At 30.4% G+C, this 9,930-nt stretch overlaps 1 protein-coding gene across 1 annotated transcript; it reads right to left on the reverse strand.

The window, feature by feature from the left end:
* Positions 1 to 5,343: 5,343 nt before the first annotated feature.
* On the reverse strand, positions 5,344 to 9,438 carry LOC139842181 (gibberellin 3-beta-dioxygenase 1-like). The gene is made up of 2 exons (XM_071832352.1): positions 8,942 to 9,438; positions 5,344 to 5,890 (listed from the first exon to the last, which is right to left on the reverse strand). Exons 1-2 carry the CDS (start codon positions 9,436 to 9,438, stop codon positions 5,344 to 5,346), a joined length of 1,044 nt encoding a protein of 347 aa, XP_071688453.1.
* Positions 9,439 to 9,930: the final 492 nt, after the last annotated feature.

The raw sequence follows: 9,930 nt of genomic DNA on the forward strand, positions 1-9,930 counted from the left end.
TTTATGTCGTCCGGTCAACAACCACAACTCACACCCTCATCACCACCATGGAAACCCCATCTTCGGACTTTCATCAACTGCCACCTCTAACCACCATCTCTTCCATTTATGTCTCTTGTTACAACAACTCACCACCATAAACGTCATTCACCATAAAGCCACCTATTACTCTAATGATTCTGTTTTCCTGTCTAAGAATCAAAGAACACCACAACCGTAGCACCATCATCAACTTACAACCCTTTCATTTCTTTGTTGCTGCTATTCGATACTTTCTGATTTTGTCAACCGTGAACCATTACATAAACCACCATCTTTCATTGAGAACAATCACCATAACTACAACCTCACCCGCTACTATTTATACTTCGATTCATCATTGCTGCTACTGCTCGAAAGTGCTGTTAAAACACAATTTTTACTGCTGTTGTTGTTCGGTGTAACACAACACCCACTCATACATGATAAAGATAATGTATTGAATTTAAAAATGCATTATTTTGTCAAGCTTCAAGACAAATGAATGCATATGGATTATATTAACATTAGTGGCCGACATTTGCAAACAAGTGATTCCCACTTGAGTTAAAAATGGTATAATATTCATTACTTTTACATCTTCACCTTCTCACAATAAATTGTTAATTAATGGGGCCGTAATATTCTGTTGTGAACTAGTTATAGGACCATAAAACTTTGATTTGATGATTGGGCTTGTAGTTTTACTATTGGGTCATATATATTCGGTTTTCTTAGCTAGACTGAAACACAAATTTCAAATTGGATGATTATAATTGTGATTTTATGTGTAATGAAATCAAGATTAAACAATGATGATGATACAGTAATTATGAAGAATGAGGATGATGATTATGGTGAACATGAGATGATAATAATGAATGATCATGAAGATGATTATGTTGATTAATGATGATAATTACTTAGTTGTGTTTCTATTTTGGTAATATACGGAGGATGACGACATGATGATTAGATTATGATGAGGGGAGAATGATAATCGTTGATAGATAATGTGATGTATGATGAGGAATGATAGTCACGGTTTAGATTAGGATGATGTAAATGAAGATGAAACAAATAGGTATACTGTTTAGGTATTTATTCTGGTAAGATATAACATAAAAACGAGATAGTTCAATGCTTTGTAAGTATGGGTGTTAATCGAGAGGTCATGGGTTCGAAACTAGGCTAATACAAATTTTTTTTATATAATAGAAGATGCTGTGAAAGGATTGGGCTTCAAGTGGGCAGAATAAACTCTTTGGGCTGTAACAGTTTACATAGTTTTAATTATTTAAGCCTGCAAATTAGTACAAGATATAGCGGTGTGGTTCAGTGGTTTAGGGGTATTTGTGTTATTCGAGAGGTCGCGAGTTCGAGCCCGGGCATGGGCATTATTTTCTTTAAGGGCCAATTCTTTGAGGTAGTTATTTTATTATTATTATTATTATTATTATTATTATTATTATTATTATTATTATTATTATTATTATTATTATTATTATTATTATTATTATTATTATTATTATGAATACAAATATAAAGATTATAAATAAGGATATTATTATGAAAATGATAAAAATTACAATTAAGTTACAATTTAAATGAATTATTAATATTATTATTATTATTATCACTATGATTATTACTATTGTCATTAAAATTATCATTCTTATTAAAATTATCATTGTTAAAATTATTAATATTAAAAATATTATTTTTATTAAAATTACCATTTTATTAAAATTTACATTAATATTAATATTATTATTATTACTATTATTATTATTATTATTAATATTAATATTATTTTTATTATTATTATTATTATTAGATGTATGGTTATTTTATCATTTTTATAATTAATAACATTATTAGTATTATTTTTAACATTTTAATTATTATCATTAATATTATCTTATCAAATAACTATTAAGTTATATAAAACTATATTTACTACCTATAACATAACTATATTAATATCCTTATAATAAATATTAATATAAATAATTTAGTAGATTATTAATGAAACACATAATTAAAATAACAATTAAACCACAAATAATATATAAATTTTGTTCAAATTACATTTATTTGTGTTAATACATATATATAAATGATATAGGTTCGTGAATCCGAGGCTAACCTATACTTATTCAATGTCGTCATATGTATTTTTACTACAAAATACAGTATGGTGAGTTTCATTTGCTCCCTTTTTAAATGCTTTTGCAATATATATTTTTGGGACTGAGAATACATGCGCTGCTTTTATAAATGTTTTACGAAATAGACACAAGTAATCGAAACTACATTATATGGTTGAATGATCGAAGCCGAATATGCCCCTTTTGCTTGGTAACCTAAGATTAGTAAACCAGTCTACTAATTGACGCGAATCCTAAAGATAGATCTATTGGGCCCAACAAACCTCATCCGTTGTAGCGGATGCTTTAGTACTTCGAGTTTTTATATCATGTCCGATGGATGTCCCGGAATGATGGGGATATTCTTATATGCATCTTGTTAATGTCAGTTACCAGGTGTTCAATCCATATGAATGATTATTTTTGTCTCTATGCATGGGACGTATATTTATGAGAAATGGAAATAAAAATCTTGTGGTCTATTAAAATGATAAAAATGATTGATTATGATAAACTAATGAACTCACCAACCTTTTAGTTGACACTTTAAAGCATGTTTATTCTCAGGTATTAAAGAAATCTTCCGCTGTGCATTAGTTCATTTTAAAGATATTACTTGGAATCATTCATGGCATATTTCAAAAGACGTTGTATTCAAGTCGTTGAGTTCAGTAAAGATTATGATTAAGTAAATGACAGATTAGATCATTTATAGATAGATATTATGATATGGTATGCATGCCTGTCAACTTTCGATGTAATGAAAGTTTGTCTTTTAAAACGAATGTAATGTTTGTAAATTGTATCATATAGAGGTGAGATACCTCGCGATGTAATCATATGTTATTGTATTCGTTCTTATGGATTAGGATGGGTCTTTACATACTACTCGTCATCTTCATCTGACAACTGATTCAAGTCTCCGTACTCTTGGAGCAAGTTCTTCTTCATCTTCATGCAACACTTTCTCTCTCTCTCGGGTTCGCGATGTTATTAATGTCCAAGTTCGACAGAAATTTTGTGGCTTTGAGTGCGGCTTTCATACGTTCCGCTTTGGTAATTGCGTCCATTTGTTCAAGCTTTTTTCTGTGCAACTTCGGACCTATACTCTTTAACTTTTTCACATAACTCTTCAAACTTTGAAGAGTTTGTTGAACGAGAGCTTTGCGTTGCGTCGAAAGATGCGGAAGTCCTATCCACCTTATTTGCTCGATTCCTTCTCATCGGCCTTTCAATTGGATCATCACCTAAAAGCACGTTCACGTTATCATCCGCGATATCAATCGTTTGTACGTTATCGTCATCCTCATCAGGCAAACCTACATAAACCGTTCCACCAACCGCAGCAGGCACAAGCCACTTTGGTTTGTCCTTTAAAAATTCCCAAGCTTCTTTAAACGCCCACGTCTTCTGTTCGTTTGCACCATACGCCTTTACCGCACCCTCGTAAAAGAACTGCTCGGTTTTCCCACTACGCCTTGGATTGCGTTTTTCCGCCTCATAATAACCTTGAAAAGCTTTACACCCCCTGTCCACATAACGCCATTTCCCCGATAACGCATCTTCATTTCGATGCCATCCGTGCTCGTTATTGTTGAATTTGTTCATTACAGTTTGCCACAAAGATTGATATTTTTGAGAGTTTCCGACGATCGGATTTTTGGACGCATCAAGCCAACATCTCGCCAACCAAACCTCTTCGGCCGATGTCCAAACTCTTTTTTGGATTGGTTCACGTGCCTTTTCTTTTCCTTTTCGTTGGTGTTTTCTTCTCCTCACGCCACCGGGTTGTTCGGCCTCATCTTCGGGTTGAGTTTGTGGTTGAGTTTCACCTTGAAGTTGTGACATTTGTTGCGGGCTAAGACCGAGCTCTCTTTGAATCTCTTGTAATTTTTGAATTTGCTGTAATCTTTGAATTTGTTGCTCAAGTTGTTGTTTGCTCATATTAAACGAGCTAGTAGTATAGTTGGCAAAATCAAGAGATGAAGGTCGAGATGAAGATGATGAGCCCGGAGTAGTCGATTCACCGGTGCCCGTTATAATGTTGTTATACAACGACCAATCATTCGGATGAGACATTGTTTGTTGTGTTTGATTTTGATTTTGAGTTTGTTTGTATACAGAGACATATAGAAGTGGATATGTGTTTGAAGATGTTGAGAAGTGAATATGTATATATACTTGAGAAATAAAAAAAAAAAAAAAAAAAAAGAGAACCGTTGCTTTGTATATGGTTGGGAGCCAGACACGTCGACCAAAACTCCAACACGCGTACAAAATGTTCGGTGCAAACTTGAAGCACGCCGCAGGTTGATGGTGGAACACGGTTGGGTTACACGGCGTGTTGGCCAACACCGGTGGCAACACGCCACCGTTAAAGTGGGTCTAAAAGTTACCACTTGAATATATATATATATATATATATATATATATATATATATATATATATATATATATATATATATATATAAAAGGATTTTTTAAACGACGGTTTTAAGGATTGTCGCTAACATTCATAAAATAAAATGCTTGTATAAAAGAATAATCGAGAATCAACAGTCAATGATAACCGCCATTAAGGCACATCAATGACAGCCCTTATGACTATCGTTAGAAAAATTCATGTATAAATAAAGTAATTTTTGTTTTCTTTCAGATCCGCTAATCGTAGCGATTCTGGGTTGTTATCAGTTAATAAAGATAGATCAATTGTGCACATTCATTTGTCAAGCCGAATTCCAAACCCAATAATGATAAAAAAAAAATAAAAAAATAAAAAAAAAATAAAAAAAAAATCGACTCCACTGGTTTGTTCTCTTTCTGGCCCACTCTTTGGGGCCCACCTTCAGGCCCATGTATGTAATCTAAGTCCCCATATATAGATGATGATCTGCCTCTTTCTGTTGCCCCAATCTACCAGTTGAGCGATATGGTGTCAAACTGTCAATTGCCCAAATGTAAGCCTTTTTATCGAGCGGAATGGCTCGATGTGTTGGGATCAGGCAAAACAGCATACTGTTGTACGTACAATGTTGAAGAATTGGTAAAGTGCAACTTTCATTGTATATTATGCAAAATATTTATTAAATCAAACTTTTATTTATATCCCTTTAAAGGAAAATATCAAAATAACATGACAAGCTTAAGTTCAAAATTTTTTAAATTCCTCAAATAATTATTTTTTGATCAAAGATAGAGCATTATGGTAGTTCTTCGCCTTCAAGCTTATATACTCCTTCACACGCAATGCTTTGAAACAAGGGTTTCGAAATATAGACGAAGGAGCCACCATAGATTCAATCCGAGGTCCAAGAAAGTAAGCAAACGATATCCGTTGCTTCAATTGGTTAACCATTACTCGATGAAAAGGAACGGCGAATTTTGCATTTGAAAAAATGTGCATAAGGTCACCAAGATTAACTACAAATGCACCTTCAATTGGTTGTACTTGAGTCCACCCTGACCCTTCATCAAATATTTCTAAACCATGCATGCCACCTTGGTGCAAAATGGTTAGAAGAAGTGAGTCTGTATGTGGTGCAAGACCAACGGTTCGGTTCGGGTTAGGGCAAGACGGGTAGGAGTTAAGCTGAAGTGCACCTTGATGAGATGAAGTAGCCCAATTAATTTCTTCTTGTGTTGCATTTAGTAATTGAAGTATGATAACCATGAGTTTGTGAGCAAGTGATTTCATTTGGGTTTGATAAGCATCCATTGTGTCACTACAATATTTATGAAAAAGTAAATACTTTAGTTACTTGTAAACGTAATCCACAATCTACAAATAAAATTAAAATAGATACATAAAAAAACACTTAATTATTACTGTCACCTCATTATTTGATATTTGATATTTTTATTATATCAAAATACATAGCTATGAAAAATTTATTAAACCAACAAGTGTGAATCGTTTCAAGCGAAAAGAAATTTAAAAGGAATCATCCGCCACGTTTGGTGTACCTAAAAAAGAATAATTGAACCTAGGAAAGAAAAGAAAAACAGTTTGACTGATTTTGGATCTATTTTTTTTTAAATGAAAGTTTGTCACACATTTTATTTACGAATATTAATTGAAATAATTATGATCATTCAATATCAACATATTATACATTGTATATTACTATATTATAACTAGATTACTCGTGTGTTACGCGGATGAGTGTTAAATATATAAATTTTATAGTTATGCAAAGAATTTACAACTTATATGATAAATTAGTAACATATTTTATCAACAATAGACATATTGTTAAGCAGTGACGATTCCATAATTATAAGTTAATGTGGTCACAATTTTTTTTTTTCAGTACCACTTATTTTGAATATTACTTTAATAGTAGTTTACTTTCAAAAAATTACAAATTCGAAAAATATATGAGATTCGAATAGTTAAATTAGTGGTGTCCTATACAATAATAATAATAATAATAATAATAATAATAATAATAATAATAATAATAATAATAATAATAATAATAATAATATTATTATTATTATTATTATTATTATTAATTAAAATAATTATAATTATAATATAATCAAAATAATAATAATAACTAATGAGGAAAATTGATCGAACATAAAGTTAAACTATTGAGTTTATTAATGAATTAATTATATTTTAAAATAATCTTATAACTACAATTATGATTATAAAAATAGTATATTTGACAATAAGTCCTAAAATATAGTATACTTATATTAATATTATGGGTTCCGCTAATCTATGATCCTTATGCATCGTAAGCTACTAATTTATGTCAGTTGCTTTCATTTTGCGATTCAGGTTCTCTAATATTGATTGAAACTTCCTAGTTATTTGAATCTATTTAAATAAATTTTTTTTTTGTCTTTTTTTTGACAAAAAAAAAAAAAAAAAAGAATCATATTAGCATTTATTAACTAATTCAAATTAATATTTAGTGTACCATTTTTACGTGTTTATTAATCACAATTTATATAATGTAAAATGTGTGTCATAAGAGCACTAATTACTAAAACCTTATATTATATGTACTTTTATTTGGTAGTTATCAATAAATTTTGCTTTTCAAAAAAAAAAAAATAAATAAATAAATAAATAAATAAAAATAAATAAACCTTATATTATACGTCTAGATTCCTAAAACCTTATATTTATACGCCCATGGCTGTGTTCTACATTTTTTTGTTCGACTATCAAAAATGTAGAACACATTTTGTTCGACTATCTACGTTTTTGTTCGCCCTCCTTTTTTTTGTTCGAATATCACGTTTTTTTCGAATTTCCTTTTTTTTGATCGTCCGCCCACTTTTTTGCTCGAATTTCCCATTTTTATTCGAATTTCAGTGTATTTTGGAGTTCTCACATTAAAAAAGTTCTAATTTGATCCATATATATATATATATATATATATATATATATATATATATATATATATATATATATATATATATATATATATATATATATATAGTGGTAGGATCAAGATGGAAGTAACCAATCGGGAGGAAACGGGGGGAAGCAAAATCTTTTTTTTTCTTTTCGTTTTATGAAAAAACTTTGTTCACGAACATTATAGATTGAATGAAAATATGAACATTTAATAAAGACACTTTGTGATAAATGTTTTTATTTTGGCGGAAAAAAGCTCGAAGAACTAATATATAACAATTATCGTGTTTTTCGAGCGTATGTTGAGGTTTTAGATATTAGGGTTTAGATATTAGGGTTTATAGGGTTTATATATTAGGGTTTAGAAATTTAGGGTTTAGGGTTTAGATTTAGGATTTAGATTGAGTTTTTAACACGAACGGTTTAGAGTTTAGGGTTTTGGGTTTTGGGTTTATGGAATAAACTCAAAACACCAAACCCTAAACCCTAAACTCTAAATCGGGCTAAATTTTACTTCACAAAATATGAAGAAGAAAAAACGTTAACATTCTTCACGAACAATATTATCTTGAATGTTATTTTTGTCGATCATTTTCCCGCCTAAATAATAATATTTATCACGAAGTGTCTTTTCTAAATATTCATATTTTTGTGTGATCTTGATGCCTGAAAAAAAAAAATCCAAAAAAAAAACGAAAAATAAAATTTTTTTTTGCTTCCTCCCGATTCCACCGATTGGTAACTTCCCCATTGATCCTGCCCATATATATATATATATATATATATATATATATATATATATATATATATATATATATATATATATATATATATATATATATATATATATATATATATATATATATAAAGTACATGAAAGATAAACTGACTAAATGAATGATAGAAATAATGCCATTAATCGCAAGGGGTAGCGAAGTGACTTTCTTGGCTTGCAAATCTGGCTAACTATCAGGCGAGTCTTAGGTTTGAACTATGAAAATGTGTAAATTTATACCCAAAGTGAACTGCTCCCTTTCGACAACAAAAGTTCACCATAAACGACGCCGGATAACTTGTAAAGTGAATTGTTGGCTCAAGATAAATCAACTCACATAGCGAGTTATCAATTGGGTCCGAAAGGGAAAAAAGTAATCTTACATTAAATATTTGTGTATATGTACGTCATAACTTAAACGTGTATAATAAATTCGCATGCATAACTTTTTGGTAAATCTCAAAAAATACTCCTTTTTAGGAAGCGATATTAATTAAAGCTGTAAATATATGAATATATTATATGGAGTATATATTAGTTTTTCCAAGTAAATTAAGATATATAAAGCTGAACCATAGTAAATTTGCAAGCATTAATATTAATTAAATAATCAAAACATACCAAAATCGGTGATAATCATTTGGCCAAAGAACTTTAGCATCATCAACACAAGAGCCCATAATAGTGAACCCTTCATGCCACATACACTTATCAAAGTAAGGTGATATAGGAGCCGAACCATAACCAGTTTTTCCAGTATCAGATCTCAACACCTTGCGCTTTTCGTTAGTCGAGAGACCAAAAAGCCTTCGTGCCTCAGACTCGACCTTTTTGACCATTTCTAAAGGGACACCATGGTTAATCACTTGAAACACACCCAAAGTTTCGCACGCTTGTTTCATAAGATCCATTGCATTCGAATCACTCAGATCGATAACTGGTATTATCGGTGTATCTTGAACTGTAACAACGTGTCCCATATCGGTTTGAATCTTTTGAATGGGTTTGTCTAATTGAACCCATTGATGAGTTTCTGGGACCTGGTCGAATGAGGTAAAGTCAAGAGGGGTGCTATCGTATATAGCGTAAGTGCCGAAAGCTTCTGAGAGACTAGTCATTATCGATCACGACCCACTAATTAACTTTGTGGTTGGAGATTGAAATAAAATGTGAATTGAACCTTTGTATAAGTTTTTTAAAATTTTATGGATCTTGGTTTATAGTACGGCCGGAGTGCTACACATGCAAGTCCTATATACTCCATTACACTGCACACTGAAAAAACAATTTTCTTATAATAAATGAAAATGCACCTCTTTAATAAAGCGTAATTAATTTTCATATTCTTTTTTATATTATTTGATATTGATGATATCTATCTATCTATAAGTTCTATTAAAATTCTAAAATGATAATGTCATAAAAATACTATTTCTCTTCATAAAAAAATTCAAAAAAATAAATAAAAATGAGCTACCCATAATAATGTCATTAATATTAATTAATTAAATTAACAATCAATCAAAAAACCCAAAAATATCAAATTATAATTTGGCACACGTATTGCCTAAAAAAGCCAAAAAAAAAAAAAAAAATGAAATACATTTTGT

This window comes from Rutidosis leptorrhynchoides, chromosome 4 (assembly GCF_046630445.1).
Source record: "Rutidosis leptorrhynchoides isolate AG116_Rl617_1_P2 chromosome 4, CSIRO_AGI_Rlap_v1, whole genome shotgun sequence".
NCBI lineage: Eukaryota > Viridiplantae > Streptophyta > Magnoliopsida > Asterales > Asteraceae > Rutidosis > Rutidosis leptorrhynchoides.